General features: G+C 45.0%; 1 protein-coding gene across 1 annotated transcript; it reads right to left on the bottom strand.

Moving 5' to 3' along the window:
* Positions 1–1,364: 1,364 nt before the first annotated feature.
* Positions 1,365–18,511, bottom strand: LOC308147097 (CAAX prenyl protease 2-like). Its single transcript, XM_080519173.1, has 8 exons — positions 18,191–18,511; positions 15,749–15,851; positions 15,575–15,658; positions 11,866–11,944; positions 11,568–11,735; positions 11,410–11,481; positions 11,248–11,310; positions 1,365–9,669 (listed from the first exon to the last, which is right to left on the bottom strand). The coding sequence occupies exons 1-8, from the start codon at positions 18,337–18,339 to the stop codon at positions 9,440–9,442; spliced, it is 948 nt and encodes a 315-aa protein (XP_080375299.1). The 5' UTR covers positions 18,340–18,511; the 3' UTR covers positions 1,365–9,439.
* Positions 18,512–19,508: the final 997 nt, after the last annotated feature.

Raw genomic sequence — 19,508 nt, 5'->3', positions numbered from 1 at the left:
TAGAGTTAATAGTCAAATAGTTAAAGTGAGAAATCAAACTAGCTGCAACCGAAGGAGGCTGACCTCACCGTCACATCAACACACCTTCATGAAATTTAAAACAGTTCTGTGCAGCACATACTTGTTGAACTATCTAACGCCCAGGATTTGGCCCGTTTGCTTCACGTGTTGAAGAAAAGAATGGATTTGTTGTCCACACTGGAAGCAGCTGGCGGTTCCTTGATGAGCGGTTCCTGCTGGATGCAGGCTGAAGAAGCCGGGGGAGTTTTGATGGACAGTCGCTGCAGTGTCTTGTTTTTCCTGTGCACATCCAAGGAGCTGGTCGCTGCTGTGATCGCCATGAGCTGATCTCTTGCAGCCAGATGTTGAGACTCACATGCACCACGTTAATATGACTAATGAAGATCAGCCATGTCCTGCAAGACTATTTGAATATCTACACACCTAAAATAGTTTGGACACTTGTTTCAGTGACTGGTTGAAACTTAAATCACTGAAGACTATTAATATTGCTTAACTGCAATGTTCTTGGTGAATATCTTGCAACATTTATAAGGGCTTTCATGTTATTTTGTCTGCATTACAAAATTATAGATTTTTAATAAAACAAGGATATATTGTATATTGATTATAAGTTGCAAAGCTTAAAATTTTAATAAAATGTATTAGTGCAAAGCATATTAATGTATGTAATTGCACCATTTTCTGTAATTAATTGCAATTAATGGCATTGTTTTTCTCCTGAAGACTGAAGCTTATGTTTATTGAGGGAAAAGCACAGAATTAATGTCGATTCAACGCAGAACTATATTTAAATTAAAAGACTATTTTGATAATGTGCTTTTAGCTTTTAGAGAGAGAGAGAGAACACAGGAGAGCCAGGGAAAGAGAGAAAGAGGAGAAATTATTATTTTATTTACCAGTCTTTCTTCCAGTTTCAGCAGTTTGGTGGCTCCTGGTCAGCCAACATGGCAACCTGCCGTTTTGCTGCAGAATTCCTACTTCTGTCGTAAAATTCGGCTTTTCAAAGTAAAGCTATTGACTTTCACTTCCTCAATCAGCCAGCAGGGAACTTTTAAAGTGAAACCATCTGCCTTAATATTATTCCGCTGGGTATTGTGCTGCTCTGTAGTCACAGAATGAAACGCTTCAAATCAATTAACTAAATTCAAATGTCGTTTTTGACAGCACTAAAATGTATATTAAATACATTTTTTACCCTTCTTGTTGTGAAAAAACATCCCCCCCTTTTCAATGTTGCCGACTTGAGATATTAAAGTTTTCTCTAATAATCTTTAAATGATGAAAAGAAATATCCAACAGGAGAGAAAGATTTGACCAGTAATAAAAGCACACACACGGAGTCGTAAAAACCACATTCTTTATTTACAAATAGATATTTTTGCAGTGATTTTAAAGTTCCTGGAAAAGATTGTCATAGTAAAACATTTTGTGTCGTCTCTGCCCCGAACTGCACACGGTGGACATGACCGGCTGAAAACACGTGCACACCTCCACGTCACCAAAATAGATCTGATTACAAAATATAGTGCTCGGTGTAAACATTCCAGGAGCTCGGTCTCACTGGCTGTCTCACAACGCCCCCCCCCCCTCCAAAAAAAAAAAAATGTACATTTGAAATTATTCTTCCTCTGGGTGCTTCTGTATGAAAATAGCAGAGCTGCTTCGGCTTGACAAAAATAGAGTGGACACTGCATGTTATCAACACATGCAGTGTTTTCTGGCGCATGCCAACCAACAGTTTATCACAGCAGTGGTACAAAGGACAAATAGTGCTCAGGTCTCATGTGGATTCAGAAATGCACTGATGTGTCTCAGTTTCACAGAGGCAGAAGGTGAAATGCTCCAAAAACAAAACGATAGAAACCCGTCGTACGCTGGTGTGAGCTGGACAAAGTGTGTGATGACCTGAAGTCGGCAGGAACAAACTGGATGTGACGGCACTTTCTCAGCTTTAGCATTAAAAAAAAAAAAAAAATCATTATATTATTGTTTTTCATCATGTGTTGCTTTTTTTTTTAAACGGGCATGTGTTTGACCCCTCCTCCCCCCGGTGGCTGTGTTAGGAATTACTGCTGGTGGAGGTCCTGCCAAACTGCTTTTTCCTTAAAAGTACATTGAGTGATGCATCTTTTGTGCATGTTGTCACCATAATCAGTTTTTTACGATGAATTAATCCACTGGGGACAGACGAGACGCTACATTCTGCATGCTAGCAGGCCGTGGCTAGCTGGTTAGCTCCTGCATATCGCAGATAAATGGGATGAAATCATGACGTAGTTATTTTCTTTAATGAGCCTATTTTTAAGCTTTGATTATTTAAAAAAATACTTTACTTTTGAGTTGAAGCCTTATTTGGACTGGTTTAACACGACAAAGCTAATTAAAGACAACATGGTGTGCGTCACACGTATTCTTGGCACCAAACTGGCAAAACAAGAATCAATTCAGGCTGAAAACACTAGAAATGGAAAGTTGTTTTTTGTTAATGTTTCACTGGACAAAGTTGTTTTTTGTTAATGTTTCACTGGACAACAAACAGCCATGAACGAAGGTGTCCAATGGCACAGGCAAAAGTTCAAAACTATTATGAAAGACAAGAATTAAACGTCTGTATTGCATTTGTTCAAAGCCAGTCGTGCTATGAAGCAGGACTACAAATATACACCACTAATTCCACACATCGCATTAGGCTGAACTCAATCTCATCTAGTTAATAATAGGATTGGCAATAAATACATGTATTTACCAGCTGTGTATGTGCAGCAGCAGCATATAGGAATAGTTGGGTTTTCGCCTGTTTAAATAGAAACTTCTGTGTTCTATAGCAAAAGAATAATGTACTTTTTTAGTGTCAAATGTGGAATTGGAAAAAAAAAACAAAAAACTGCTGGTTCATGGCTGTGCAGCTCATATTTTCTTCACATCGAAAAGTATTTGTTTTAATCTTCTGCTGCTGCTTGGTTTCATGCACGGTCAGCATCTTGTTTCCTGATTTGAAATGCAGAAGAATCTCAACTAAAGAACTAAGCAGGTTGAATTATAGCTGGATATCGAGCCTCGGCCCACAATCCTCCTGAATCCGGTGTAAAGTTGATGTACACAGGGAGGCAGTGTTCAGTCACTTTACTCTAACGGTTTTAAAGGATGTTGTGGCCGTTCTTTTGTCTTCAGGACAGGCCACGGTATTCTTTCCTCTCATGAAGCCTGTTCCTCCTGATCACTTCCCAGTGAATCATAATGTATATAGTCTCTCACTTTCAATTAAACTTTATTTATGTTGTGTCGAAAAGTTGTTTCAGGGCGCTTTTACAGAGAAAACCCAACAAAACCCCACGAGCGAGCAAAAGACACTGTCCGGAGGCAGTTTGGAGAGCGCGGTGAAGACCCTGCTGCAAGTTTTCACAAGAACCTCCAAACACCTGAACACACGTTGCCTCTGGTTGGAGAAGGATGCTGGACTCCAACCAGCTCTCAGGCTCAGCAGCAACCCGCCGCCCCACATCGAAGGTGTGGGGAGACTTTAAACAACCGGAGAACAGAAGGAAGGAACGTTACCGTCGCCAACGTTTGACAAATTCATTTACTTTCAGTTGTGCGACGTGAGCTTGAGCTCTGCACACCTCGGTGGTGCTAGCTAACTGTGTTTGGCGACTGTTAGTAGCTGGTGGCTAAACAGCTGTGTTTAGCTAACATTAGCTAGAAATAGCATATAATGCTAGCATGAATGGTAACAATGGCTAATTTACAGCTAGCAGAACACGGCTATCTCGCCACAAGCACCACCAAAGTGTAGAGCTGCTAGCTACGGTAGCAAGCAGATTGTAGTAACATTAGACGCATCTGTTCAACGTCACGTTTGACAATTCATGATTAGCGTTAGCTCAATCACGCTGTGGTCGTTTCCCAGTGGAACACATTATTAGACTGACGTTTGCTAGCTTAGCATCATGATTCACTATAACAAAGTTAGTTCACCAATGAACGTCAACTCACGGAGCCAAGGCAACGTTAGAAGAGTCCACTATTCCATTAAATAAAATAATAATCACCCCAATAATCGTTTTAAAAATTATCATTTACCCCCAGCACTATAACAGAAGCCTCACAATCTCCACTTAATTCCAAATCCAGATTTTCTTGTGCCAAGGCTGTGTTTTCCTGCGTTACGGCGTGTTTTACAAACCAGGCTGAGTACAGTGAACCAGCCACTCTTTGCTGTGGGGCCCTGAAGTGTGGAGATAATCTGGAGAGATTATGTCGGAGGTAAAAACACACTAGAGTTGTGGGAGCAGATACTAGGAGGTGGGATGAAGAGACCCAACACACCAGCACTCAGGAGTGTCGCCACCGGGGTTCTCCGTGTTCTGCCCTCTGCTGGCACATTCAGGGAACAAAACGTGAATGGAAGCGACAGTGCCAAGACAAACAGGACCGGGAACAATTAACACACATCCCTGTTAATGCAGGAGATCCTCAATGGATCCAAACCCTACCGTCAATTATTGCAGGAGACCAAGTCGTCCACCTCTTCACAGCTTGAGTAACGCTCCTTTAGCTTATAGTTTGTCACGGTTACATAAACTTTGCATAACTTCAACTTGTCCAGAGGCAGAAACCATCTGATGCGACATGAAGTACAAAATAACAAGAAGGCCGTTGCTGGGCTACTCCCCCGCCGGAGGGCTTTATATTTTCTCACAAAGCAGCTCTAAGGCAGCACACTTGGTACACTAGAGGGTGTTCCATGGGTCCTAGTAGATAATTATGTAGAATCTGAAAGGTCTTCTTCATAAGCTATGTCAAAATACGTCTCCAGAGCCCAAAAGGTGTTTTTATGCACTTAGTGACCCTGTGACCTGATATGCAAATTAGGTCCTGGTCACCATGGCGCCCCTTCTCCCCAGGTGGAGTGTCCATGTGTGAGGTTTGGTGACTGTGGGCCCAGGAACTGCTGAGAAATGTTTATATGAAAATACATGTATTGTGCAACCATGACGAGCAAACTTCAGACCCTACCAATCTTCAAGGTCAAGGTCAGGTCACTTGGTATGCTGGAGGGTGTCCCCAGAGTACTAGTAGGTGTGTATAACATTTCAGAGCCCTAGCTCAAAAACCTAGGCCTCCAGAGCCCAAAATTTGTTTTTAAGCACTTTGTGACCCTGTGACCTACTTAATATGCAAATTAGGTCAAGGTCACCATAGTATCCCTTCCCCCTCTGAGATGTATCCACATGTGAAGTTTGGTCACTGTGGGCCCAGGGGTTGCCCAGATATAGGTACGTTCGAACGGACGTACGTACGGAGACTGTTTCAAGATCCCCCTTCGGGGCCTATCAGCCACGGCGGGGGATAATAATCCTGCTGAAACAAAGGATGAGCATGAGGATGGAAACCCCCCCCAAAAAAACAAAAACAAACAGCCCCTAAATATTACCCGTGGAACAAACCTGGGGTTCAGCATCCTGCCAAGGGACCTTTTGGCACATCAACAAGATGACACAAAGATCAAACCACCAACAATGACCTGCACCTTCAGCTTCCATTAGCTTATTTTACTGTGTTTAACTGCGTCTTAGTGAACAACCAAACAGAACAAGACAACAATGAAAGACACGTTCTTCCAAATGTCTACAAACACGACGCTGGCAACTGGATTGCCTTACTGCCATTGAGAGAACCGCTCTGACTACGGCTTTCCAAGAGGGAACCTGAACGCAATGCAGATATTCAGAACAGGTGTGTGTGACCTCACGCTGCAGAGGAATTGGCACGAGCAAGGGGTGCTCCTGTACACGCAGCACCAAGAGCAAGCCTTTGCAAAAAGAGTTCTCAGCTCTTGAGATGTCTTTGGGCTCTGGTCCATTGAAACGAGACGCACCAGGGGAGGACAAGCAGAGAGCATGTTCAGTCGTTTTTAAGTCACATATTATGCAAAATTGACTTTATAATGGTTTTCCTACAGTCATGCCTGTATATGAAGCCCCGTCTGCTCCCATGTCCCAACATGCCATCAGAGACTCCCTTCATGACAGCAGGGAAATCACTCCTCCCTCTGGTAGTGGACACACACTTCAACCCTCCCACAGGTAGATTAAAACTTACAAAGGTGACCGATGGACCGGATACATTCGGTACAATACAAAACACTGCAAGTTACCCTGACAGTTAAGTACTTGGCAACAACCGTACCAAAAGATACGACCAAACTAGAACATATTCAGACACAAGATTTTTAACTGAACAATCTGAAACGTTCTGCGGCAACTGCAGAGTCTGAACTTCTCCAGGAGCCTCTCCTGGTATGGTTGGAAAATAACGTTTCCATGAGCAATAGCAATAAATCCAGTGTAAACTTAAGTGCATGGCACCAGAAAGACGAGGTCTTCTCCAGGGTTGCCAGATTCCACACTGTTTCCAGCCCCAACAACAGAAAATGCGCCCGCCTCAATAAAAACCAGGTCAAATCTCGTCTTCAGTAGAAACTCGTGTTGAATAAAGAACACGCCATGAGTACTAAATAAACAAAGAAAAAATACAACACTAACAGGCCCCCCCCCTAAAAAGCCAGTTTTGCCATATTGTATAGGTTTCCACTAAAATGGAGGTTCTCCCAGAGAGTGGTGTGGCGATGTGGTCTGATAGAGCTCATTGTACAGACAAAGGAAACGCCTGTTCTCCACAGAGGGTCTTTTAGACTGGATGAACTTCAGGACCAAGGCCGGGTTTGAGGAAATACACTTTAGCCCCGTTTCCACCACACAAAAAGTGCTGGAATGTACAGCTATAGTCTGTTATGTTTCACGTTTCCACCGCAAGAATTTGTGATTTTCCGGAAACAACTAATCCAAAGGTGGTCGCTTTTCCGCTCCCCCTCCGTCGGGGAACCCGGGACCATGGAACTGGTCTGAGTTTGAGGAGCCGTCTGCTGATTGGTCAGTGATTTACTACACGCCCTCGATATTTTAATATGTCGGCTGGATGAATCCTCTGCTGTTAGCGTGGTCAGCTTTGCACTGGTTGGTTTTGTTTTTCCCTTTTCTTTTCTGCTAAACTTTCATGTTGGTCGTGAAAGAGCGGACGTGAGGCAGGGGGAGACCGGGGCTCGGGACTTTGCATCACGTTGGAGCTTTCTGTTTGCAGCATAGCGTCAGTGCGGCGCGCCGGGTCTGTCTTTACATCGCGTCTGAGGTTTGTGTTCAAAGGCGATGCAGCGGCGGTCAGCGTTCTGTTCAACCGCAGTCAGAGCCGCTGCATCGCGTCCCGGCTGGCCCTGCGGGGCAAGTCGCCGGAGCGTTTGCGCCCTCTGGAGCAACACGGAAGTTGCAGCTGCAAAAAAATAAAAGTGAACAAAACAACTAGTGCAAAGTGGAGGAAGTAAACAACAACAGAGGATTCATAAGATCCAGATCTGCCGCCAGGCTGAGACGACTGTTGTAACGTCACATATCTGCGGAGCTCTAAGCCCCGCCTACTTTTTAAGCTCCTTTCTGCAGTGGAAACAGGCACCGGATTTGGCTCCGGTGACGCTTTGCCATACCGCTCCGTAAGGCTCCGTTCCGTCCCTGCACTTGGTGGCAGCCAAGGAATGTGCCATCTGTAAAGCAGTTCTCTAAATTAATACAGAATGTTTCTTTTATTGTATTTTGATACACATTCCATCTACGTTGATTGTTTCAAACTTAAATTTGTCAAATCAATTTGATTTAGTCTTCCGATTACGTCACTTCCTGTCTGTTTCTTCATGAGTTGCTCGAGGTAAGGCAGCCATGTGCTGCAAGGAACCCACTGCCACCTCTAAGAAGCAACAACAGCGGCTGCCTTCCACCAGCTGTTGACGAAGAGCTTTTATAAACAAAGTATAAACAAAGCTGTTTATACACTTTCTTCTGTTTTAGGAACGACTGCAAGAAAAGAGGCAGCAGAACTCACTGCACCAATTTGATTTTCCAATGTGCAACAACAACAATTACATCCTGAAGGTCTGTTTTAAATAACAACCATAATAAATAATAACCATAATGATCCTTTGAACGCAGGTTTTCAGCTCTGAATAACAGTGATAGTCAACGTTTGCCTGTGTGAAACATGGCCAACACTCCAGCTCACATAAAAAAATGTCTTTGATAATGATGAAGCCTGAACAACAGTCATTCTGAATTGCTGCTAAATTCAGTTGCTGGTGCAGGTTTTCTTAAGTTGAACCGTTTGGTAATTGGACCAAGACACTGAGCTCCGAGCAGCGAGGAGTGAGACCGCTCTCCGCCGTTAGCGTGTGAACAGAAGAAGGTAAAACGCTACCAGACTGCTTCAGCGGTAAAAGCAGATCAAAGGTCTTGAAGCCACAAAGCAAAGCAGAACCTCTCAAAAGTTTGTACTTTCATCTCTCGATACAATAAGAAAAATGAAAGAGACGATTAGAAAAAAACATTTCGAGGCCACCTGACTGATATATAAACTAGAAAGTCAGTGTGTGTTGCCGCCCCGGAGCATGAAACGGTATTACAGCGAGAAGAAATAAAACCCTTATGGGTTAAAAATAAAACCAAAGCTGAGAGATTGCACAAAACCAACTTTTCTTTTCTCGTCTTTCTTTGTGGTTCTAACCAGGCAAAGCAACACTCCTCAAACTGAGAAACGACATTACATAATGATGCACACTATCATCAAACTGGATCCCTGTTAAGCCGACACCAACCAGATGTTATAGAGGAAATGTTCCTGTGTCTAGAAGCAAATCCATCAACGGTAAGAGTTCACAGCTGTGTTCTCCCTGCTAGCTCGTATCAGGGAATGACCGTGTCGTGTGTGTGGAGCTTTTCTTCTCGTCATGCTCAAGCTTCCAAATGTCAACTGGAGCTTTCCTCATCGTGGACCTTCCCAAGTTCGCGGTTAAGCATGAAGACCCCAGAATATCATGCATGAGGTCTCATCAAATCTCCATTGTCTGTAGCTGCTGATGTTAAAAACAAAGAAACAAAAACAAGAGTGAAAGCAGCTGAACTATGGATTCTTCTACAACCTATGTTCCTCAGGACACCTTTTCAACACTTTTTGTTCCATTTAATTCCTTTTGACTTGTTCTATTGCATCAATTTTTGAATTAGATGCTCTGGAGAGTTTCACAAACCATCAGCAGATTTTTTTTTTTATTCGCTTATCTTAGCAAACCTTCATAAAGCCACACGTCACATTGTATTGTTTGAACCAGTGAGCCCGAGGTCAAACCCTCAACCGCACAACCTCTCCTCAGAAGAGTCCCGACCGCTCGCTGGGACACGAGGAGGCGTCCACACGCCGTAGAGACATGGCCACAAGCGTCCCTCACCTCACGACGTGGCTCTCGGCGCCGCGAGGCCGGCCGGCCTGGCCGGAGCCCAACTCTTAACTTTTGAAAAGACGACGCGTGTGGGGAGGCTCAGGTGAGGCAGAGGGAGCCGGGGGAGGAGGCCAGGGTGCAGACCGGGGTGGGGACGCCATAGTAGGAGGGGTCGGTAAAGGGGAAGAGGCAGAGGAGGAAGAGGAGCACCCCCAGCAGGTAGGACGAGAGCACGGTGAGGCGGTGCGGGTGCTCCAGGGCCGTGCTGATGGCCGGGAAGCCCATGTAGTTACAGAAGGAGTGGCAGAGGACCGGGCCCACCAGGTGACCTGCAAGCACACAAACACAACGACTCCATTGACCCCGTCAGCTTTTCACACATTTTGGTATGTTCCAGTCTGATTCCAAATCTGATTAAATAAACTGTTTCCTTAGAATTCTACACATAAAATCCCATTATTATAGTTTATTCAAAAGCAAAGAAATCCCATGTACACCAGTGTTCACTGCCTTTGCTCAATACTTTGGGACTGCACCCAGGGCCGCCCCTGGCCAAGTGAGGGCCCTAAGCAGGATTTGATTTTGGGGCCCCCCTTCCAATAACATAATAATAATAATAATAAAGTACGATTACTAACGAATCAAATGAACAGCCTCTATCAACAGTGGAACAAGAACTTTACAGATGCACATGTGTGAAAAAACTGTTGTGGCATAAACAGTTTATGCCACAACAGTTTTTTCTTTCAACAACATCCCACCTTCAAGTGAAGCACGAGTCTCTCTCTCTCCCCCTCTCTCTCTCCCTCTCTCCCTCTCTCCCTCCCTCCCTCTCTCCCTCTCTCCCTCCCTCTCTCTCTCCCTCCCTCCCTCTCTCCCTCTCTCCCTCTCTCCCTCCCTCCCTCTCTCCCTCTCTCCCTCTCTCCCTCCCTCTCTCTCTCCCTCTCTCCCTCTCTCCCTCCCTCTCTCTCTCCCTCTCTCCCTCTCTCCCTCTCTCCCTCCCTCCCTCTCTCCCTCTCTCCCTCTCTCCCTCCCTCCCTCCCTCTCTCCCTCTCTCCCTCTCTCTCTCTCTCTCTCTCTCTCTCTCCCTCCCTCTCTCTCTCTCTCTCCCTCTCCCTCTCCCTCTCCCTCTCCCTCCCTCCCTCCAGTGTTGACGGTGAACCAGTGTTCAGCACTGGTACCAGTACCTGACTGCACCCTTAAAGCACCTTTAAAGGAGGGCTGTTTTCATTTTGTGAGCATTTCTGTGCCTTTCTTGTTTATATTTACACTATTTTGTTCCTCTTAAAAGAGATTGAGCCCAGTTTGAGTCTATTATTTGACAAGTTATGTCCAGTTATTCATTCATTGACTGTTTACAACTAATGGACTGAAGATATGCCTCTTCCTTTTTTTTATATTGTCTGTGGTGTTGTTGAGTTTGTTGTTGAGGTTTCTCTCTAACACTAAATAAATATGGCACTTTTTTCCAGAATTTAAGTTGTTCTCTTATTTTTCTCAGTGTGTACATTTGGAAAGCCATGTTTGATTCACATATGCATCCAGTGGGGCATCACAATAAAATTAGGCATAATGTGTTAATTCCACAGTAGGAGATATTTTATGTTGTTTTGATGTAAAAAGCCAGCATATATCGGTATCGGTGATATCGGTATCGGTGATATCGGTATCGGAATATCGGATATCTGTAGAAAAGCCAATATCGAGCATCCCTAATTAGAAGTTTGACTTCTTTCTGCTCCTTTTCATTCATATAAAATGCTATTGTTGCATTGTTTTAAATGAATGAAATAAATAATCAAATGAAGAAAAAAAACGAAAACATTCAGAATGTTGCGCAACCCTTCAGTTTCACAGCTTTAATGATCAGGATGTGCATTAAAAGTGAGGTCGGCGGGGGCGCTCACCTGTTCTGATGAAGATGAACGCGGTGTAAGCGCCGAACACCGCCGTGTAGGAGAACTGGAACACTGAGACGAACAACGCCGGGAAGAAAAAACAACAAGTCAGCGCTCACCGGCTCCACCGCGTGGCCAAGTTGTGGGACGAGACGGCGCGGCGGCGGTCACCTGCAGACAGGAAGATCCCCGAAAGCGTCCCCTGCCTGAAGCGCAGTAGCTCGATCACGTGGTGGAAGTGAGCTGGTGGACAAACACACGCGACAATATTTCACGCGTCGGCGTGGCGGACGATTTGGACGACGGAACGCTTTGTTAAAAGTTCTCACCCACTCCAAAGAAGAGGGGGCAGGTGAAGATGGCGGCGAAGGGCCCTGCGCAGGGCACGAGCATGGGCAGCATGCAGGCCCTGAACACCAGCTCCTCGGTGAGCGGCGCCACCACCTGGTTCCTCAGCCAGCGCATGTCGCTGGCGCACAGCATCCAGAACCACGGGTCTGCGGTGGGACAGAGGGGGGGGGAGGTGACGCCATGGTCTGCAGCCCACGTTTCAAGCTTTCGCTACAGGAGGAAGGAGCTGCCGTCACAACAAGACAAAGAGAGCAGGTCCAGCCTGCCGCCGCTCACCAAACACCACCCGGACCCCGTCCACGAAGCTCCACGGACAGTCCATGGCCAGCTGCATGAGGGGGCCGAGAAACAAGACCTGCACATGGACAGAGACACGTTTCCATTTGACATTTTAGAAAGCGAATACAATGACAAGGTCAGATTAAACAAGAAGGCCGTTGCTGGGCTAATCCCCCGCCGGAGGGCTTTCTATTTTCTCACAAAGCAGCTCTAAGGCAGCACACTTGGTACACTAGAGGGTGTTCCATGGGTCCTAGTAGATAATTATGTAGAATCTGAAAGGTCTTCTTCATAAGCTATGTCAAAATACGTCTCCAGAGCCCAAAAGGTGTTTTTTATGCACTTAGTGACCCTGTGACCTGATATGCAAATTAGGTCCTGGTCACCATGGTGCCCCTTCTCCCCAGGTGGAGTGTCCATGTGTGAAGTTTGGTGACTGTGGGCCCAGGAACTGCTGAGAAATGTTTATATGAAAATACATGTATTGTGCAACCATGACGACCAATCTTCAAGGTCAAGGTCAGGTCACTTGGTGTACTGGAGGTTATCCCTGGAGGGTGTATCATGTGTGTATAACATTTCAGAGCCCTAGCTCAAAAACCTAGGCCTCCAGAGCCCAAAATGTGTTTTTAAGCACTTCGTGACCCTGTGACCTACTTAATATGCAAATTAGGTCAAGGTCACCATAGTATCCCTTCCCCCTCTGAGATGTATCCACATGTGATGTTTGGTCACTGTGGGCCCAGGGGTTGCCGAGATATAGGTAGAAACGTTCGAACGGACGGACGTACGGAGACTGTTTCAAGATCCCCCTTCGGGGCCTATCAGCCACGGCGGGGGATAAAAATAATAAAAATCACATTGTACACTTTTTTTAATGTGACTAATTCTTTCTTTGAGTGTTTTGAATGGGGTTTTACATTTTACAGCTCATCATGAGGAGGACTTGGTCTGGTAGTTTTCTGAAGTGTCCACATCGGAAAAGTAAAATCATCTGACAACAATCCCCCCCCCCACGTCACATCCGGTTCCTGTTCCCCGACGCGCTGCAGGCGCCATCTTGGAAAGGTCACCCCGCCCCTCTGATGCATTGATTTGTAATGTGGGAGGTGTAATCCGCCTGTAATAATCATTACTCTCCTAATTTTCACACAAGAAAATATGATAGTTAATGCTTTGTATTGTGTTTTTGGGATATTTTTTTGATGACTGATGAATGATGTGTCAATTTAATGTCATGTCTACTTGTAGAAACAGACAGAGACTCGGAGACGTCGGGCTCTTTCATACACACCAACAATGTTTTCTATACTTTTGTGTGCTGTGAGTTTTTTTTTTTTTTTTCAAAGGAACTATTTGTCTATCTCTCGCTCTCTCTGTCTCACACACATACATTCACTACACATACACTCACACACACACTCACACTCACTCTCACAGACAGGCTACTAGTATATGAGATAAGACCAGAGTCCCAGTTAGCATGCTAACAAAATTAGTCCGACTGAGCTGAAATTTGGTAGGTGGCCTAATGGGGGCGCTGCGGTCACAAATCACTAGCTAATTAGCTACTTTTGATGGAGGCCTGGCCTAAGGCCAGCAAAATGATGTCGGTGGCAGATTTCGAAAACCCTTCATGTTCCATCAGCGCTGTGTCATTCACACCAGAATTGAGAGAAGGCCAGATTCCGGCTCGGGGGCACCTGCCGAGTACCACCTGAGATTTTCAGGTTGATCGGATAGCTCGCGGTTTAGCATGCCCGTTAGCATGCTAACAAACATTGTCCGATGAGCTGAAATTTGGTAGGTGGCCTAATGGGGGCGCTGCGGTCACAATTCACTAGCTAATTAGCGAGTTTTGACGCCGTTTTTTTCTAAATAAGTCCTTAAAAAATTGTCAGTAACCGGTCCAGAGGATCCCCCCCCCCCCACGGGCTTGAGTGAGGTCCTGGCAAACGCTGCTTGCAGCTTTAGTTTTAATGGAAATCTATCAATTCATGCAAAGAAAATACAATGGAACCTGTGAGGAGTGACCCGGTAAGAACGACGCGTCACTGTTGAACACACATTTAACCGTTTACACACCTTAATGAGGACAACCTGCCTGACGAGGACGGCGACAGGTTTTCCTGGAACGTTTCAAGCTGAGTGACACTGAAACGACCAAAATACTTGGTCTGGACCGGATGATTAGAATATTCAGACTGTTGGTGACACAGGATTGCTCCATACTACACTCTGGTTCATAACGCAACGTTCCATAACGCAACGTAACGATCCGGAAGGGACCCCGAGGGGCGGAGCCTAGCGCACAGTGTGTTTGAGGAGTTTGACGTCACGTGGACTTAAGTTTGACTTTCCTGGAACAGCAGAGAACATAAACCCACCAAGAGGCTCGTAGAGGATTTATATTAGTCTTATTTTGACATTTCATTGTATTTTGCACCAGAATGTTTCATTAAAATTGACTTTATGTTGCGATTGTAATCATTTTCAGTACAAACTGTTTGATCTTTAAAAATATAGACAATTTAATTCCATACACTGTGATGACAACAAAGAAAAACCTTGAAGTGTAAATTTAAAAGTTATTATAGCAATATTTTACCAGTCTGATCACTCAGGGTGAAACTGGACTGTATGTGGTCCCTGAAGTACTTTAAATCTTATTTAATAATTATATTGTATACATCTTATATACATGTGTATATATGCATTTAGATTGCATACGTCTTGTATTGGTTCAGTTATGTGCTTTTCAAGAACCAGAACATATTTGGTGTTTAGTTTGTTCAATATCAACTAGTCCTACAATTTGTCCTCATACCCTCCGAAGAGAGGACACCTGTCTTCAGACACTTGCCCTTGGACTGTAGGGCGTCCCTACATCTCAGGTTTTACTATAAAAATTCCACATAATATACATGGTGAACAAAAAATATGTTTTTCTTTTTCTTTTTAATGTTTTAAAGAAATAGAGCAATAGATGCGTGTCCTCTACAGGTAGGGGGCGGAGCTTCCAGATCGCAGACACAAGCGCCCAAACTGAGTTTTCTCTGCAGGGTAGCAGGCGTCACTCCTCGTGATTTTAAGTTTTCCACTGGCAGTTTTGTTTTGTTGCAGAGCAAGATGCACCCTGATGACGTAACACGTCGTCCGTTCACTCGATCAGTGGGTTTGAAAGATGGATAGAAAGAGCAAGGCGGAGCAGAGGAGGCTGGGATTCAAGAGGAAACTTCTAGAAACGGAGGCAACAAAAACGAGCTCAGATGAACAACTTGTTGATTAAAACCAGCTCGCGGTTAGAAACCATGGAACAAGTTGAACTTCGCCTCCAAACCACTGTTCAACTTGATTATTTAGTCGATGGATTCTGGGGCTTTGTGGTAAATAAAATAAAATTCTATGGTTTGAATAGTAGAACGACGCAGCGCCACATAACTGGGAAACTTTGTCTTCTGGTTCCTGATAAAACACATCCAGCATCCAACAGGCCTGATTGATCATATCATTATGTTCAATATCAAGAGTAGGATGAGACCTGCTCCATATGAGGAATGTCCTGAGATTCTAGATGATTCAGCTCTACATTCATGAAACTGAGCTGGATTTTGTAAAAAAGAGGAGATTTGTGCTGAGAATTTTTAAACCCAGGAAGATTTGAACTGCAAGTTTGACACGCCTGGTAGAAAAGAAGGTGTTTTACCATCGTGAGGAGCAGAGGAAGTACGATGGCAGGAATGAGGCCTTCGAACCGGATCCCCATGAGAGCCAGCAGGGATGAGGCAGTCTGAGACATGGGGGGGTAGAGAGAGAGAGAGAGAGATAAAGACAACCTGACAGAAGGGTAGTCTTGGTGGTATCGGGAGTATGAACTCACCTTCACTCCAGTAAATTCCCTCCATGTCCACACAAAGAGAGGCGATAGGCCGGACACGATGAGGACGCTGGTGAAGCGTCTCTTGATCACCACGGGGTGGTCCCTGAGGACAGACACCACACATCCACAACTCTTATCATGTGTATGCCTTCATGCCAGGACAGAAATACCGGCATATTTATTGATGCTTTAGTTTTTACTAGAATCCCCTTGAAATAAATTATGTCACCAGATTCTTCACAACGCACGGTGGTTTTGGTCTCTTTTAAGGACTAGTCTTATTTCTCATTTAGACTTTTCTGAGGACTGGTTCCAGACTCATTTTAACAGAGATCGCAAAATACGTTGCAGTCGATCATTATAGATAGATAGATAATAACTTTAATCATCCCCGAAGGGAAATTGTTTTGTTGCAGCAATCTGGTACCTACGAATGTTATAAAATACAATAGAATAGAATATAAAAGTAGGAAATAAAAATATAAAAATATACAAATATAAAAATATCTGGGTAGGACATAAATTTAGTAAAACACAGAACGGAACATGAGCACTTAGAAATAAGCATGAGTAATTATATTGAGCTCTGACGGAGGTAGACGACGAGTTAAAAAGTCTTATTGCCGTGGGGAGGAAGGACTTCCTGTAGCGTTCCTTCGAGCAGCAGGTTGGATCAGTCTCTTGCTGAAGCTGCTCTTCAGCTGGTCCAGTGTCTTGTGGGGGGGGAAGGGGGGGGGGGGTTGTCCATGATTGCTAGCAGTTTTGCCAGCATCCTGTCCTCCACCACCTTGGACAAGCTTGGAGCCGACAACAGACTCTGCCTTCCTGATCAGTTTGTTCAGTCTGTTGGCGTCCTTTGCCTTGATGCCCGCACCCCAGGACACCCCAGGACACCCCAGGACACCCCATTATATCATTATAGTGATAGAAATGCCCTTGTCCCGGTTAATATCCTCTTTAAAACCGGTCTCATGTCCAAATGTTTCAGTGATCACTCTCAGGACATTAAGGCTTGTCCGAACGTCCAGGGCTATTAAAAGCTTTGCTCGGGCAACTGAATCATCTACCCACCTTGCCTGAATGGGCTTGTGGGGGTTTTTTTGCGATATTTTGAGGGTTTTTTCTGACCCAACCTGCAGAGATTTCTGATCCATGAAGCCTCGTCTGCTTTTCTGTTGCTGAACCAACTTCCCGGTTGGCTGCAAACTGTGGACTGGATTTCCTGAACGGCGGCGGGTCTCAATGAGACGTGGAGTGATGAGTCAGGAAATCCATTCCACAGTTTGCAGCCAGCGAGGAAGCTGGGGAAGTAGCACAGTGCTCTCCAACTGTTCATGACAAAATGTTGCCGTTTGCAGTGTTTTGAGTGTAAAATACATCCAAAGCATCACCGTAGATGTCAGCAAAGCCGTTGTCCAAAAACGCTGCCAGACGTCAGCGTTTTAAAACTCCAGCTCTCCAGGAGAACAGCTATGACATCAAAACAATGAACAGCAGCTCCTCTGCGGCCGCAGGAGATTCACACCTCCGTGAAGCTGCGTCCTCCTCCACGCTAAACTCCCTGAAAATAGTCCCAATGGCTGGAGCTGCGTTAGAGCTGGAAACCTTCTGTTGCTGCTGCGCTGATAAAGAATTTCTCCAGGGATTAATAAAGTGACTGTGAGGTTTTAAAGATAGAACTAGTTTATTATGAGATGATGACATCACGCACACTCTTACATGGTGTTGTCAGGGGAAACGTTGTCGTGTAAACGGGGCCTGAAAGACATGAGATACATATCCGACTTGGTACCACATATAATCGAGGCCTGGGTATGGGGAACACAATCTCAATTTCTCCTGGAGAGAATGGGACAGATGGTTTTAGAGGAGGTGGCTCCAGACAGGTCAGTGGATGGTGTTATTGCCCCCATGAAACGGATATCTCAGATTTTCAAATTCATCTAGCAGGCTAGACTTCATTGCTGGTCTGCCCATTAAGGCCGGCTGGCCGGTACCTGTGATCGTGGTGATCCTCCCCAACAAGCATACATGTTCTGTAATTGTTTGGTTTAGGGCTCTTCTGCTCACGTTTGCCACGGTGTTCCAGTTAACAGCCGAGATAAATATATATATGTCTCTACTAAAAGCTTCAATTAATTGTTCAGCGTGAGACCTGATCAACTTTTCCTCTCACTCCAAATCTGAACACACAAGGAAAAATAGTTTTAAAGGAGCTGTTAGTCGGTTTAAAAAAAAAATAAAAATAAATAGTGTCTATAAAGAAAAAGCGATCACGCGGCGGGGTCTGATGACGTATCATCCCCAGAAAGCCGGGCCACAGTCCTCAGAAGTGACCCCCAGACAAGCTGAACGCTCTGGGCTCCTGGGGAGCAGCCTGAGGACCCGGGGCGGCGGAGCGGACTCCCTGGTGGCCCGCTGGGGCGGCGCGGTGTGGCTCACCTCGGTAGCTCGCTCCTCCACACGTACAGGCTGCCAACATAGGAGCACGCCAGCAGCAGGCAGCAGACCACCGAGACGCCGCAGAGTCCGCCGCCCTGCGGCGCCCGCTCGGACCGCAGCTCCGCCGAGAAATCCTCCGCCGCCGCCATTAAGGCTGAAGCAAACAGCTGCGGTGCGCCGGGCCGGCTACAGCACCGTCTAACGGGATGAGCTCTCCGCCGACATCAGCGCTCCGGCTCCGCTGTAATCAACTCACATGAAGAGCTAACGGAGCTAGCCGCGCTGCTAGCTTCTTCTTCGACTTCTTTTTATTCTTCTTCGTCTTCCTTTCTCCTCTTCTTCGCTTCGTTTTTGGGACTCGCCGCTCTGCTGCCACCCAGCGGCGAAGCTTCGCAATTAGGGTTTTGGTTGCTTCGATAAGTTTATCAGACAAAAAATTAAAAAGTAACATAAAAAGTAAGAGAAATGTTTGTGTGAAATACATTTGAAATGTATCAACATCATATTTAGGATTAACAATTATTAATTGTTGTATGAATTAATATCAATAAAGTGCAACAAAACATTATTTCAATATTCAAATGTACTTTCCTAACTGATTTTATGTCAAACATTATTAAAACTCGAACAATTTTCAGTGGGGATGTCAAAAATACAGTCAGAGTGTGAGGTTTGTCATTGGGAGACATTTGGATTTGTGTGTACTTGGACTTTTTGTGACCTCTGATATACAGAGAAACGGGGTCCTTGAATTCCAGGCCTGGAGGGCCGCTGTCCCAGCATCAGCACACCTCACTCTAATGATGGTGTCATGATCAATGCTGTTAAAAGAGCCCAATAACAAGCCCCTTACTGCATTCAGGTGCGGACAGGTCTCCAGTCCGTCACAGGTCAAAGGGAGACGGTCAGCCACGGTCCATGTGCCTGTCGACATTCGAAAAACAGGAAACCATCAGATTTTTGTTTTCCACTTTGATACTTGTAGACAAAAGAAGGGAGACGGCTCGTCTCCCGTTTCTCGTCCCGCCGTTTCCTGCTACGCGTTTGTTGAACAAAGTTCGGGGAATAAAATACAATCATAATTCTTTATTTCAAGCCAGAGTTGCGAGAGATAAAACCTGTCGAGTGTCTTCTTGGTTTGATGGGAGAGTTGCATTGCTTTTCTACTGCAGTGCATGTTTTTTCCTTTTATTTATGTTCAAAATGAATCAAAAATTACCCCCCCCCAAAAAAAAAAAATCCTACTGTAGTAGTTTATTGTCAACAAACAATATTGTACATAGATGTTGTCATCTTGCTTTTGTAATTATCCCCCGCC

This window comes from Blennius ocellaris, assembly GCF_963422515.1.
Source record: "Blennius ocellaris genome assembly, chromosome: 23".
NCBI lineage: Eukaryota > Metazoa > Chordata > Actinopteri > Blenniiformes > Blenniidae > Blennius > Blennius ocellaris.
The sequence above is the reverse complement of the archived record's forward strand: the minus strand, read 5'-3'. Positions and strand labels throughout refer to the sequence as shown.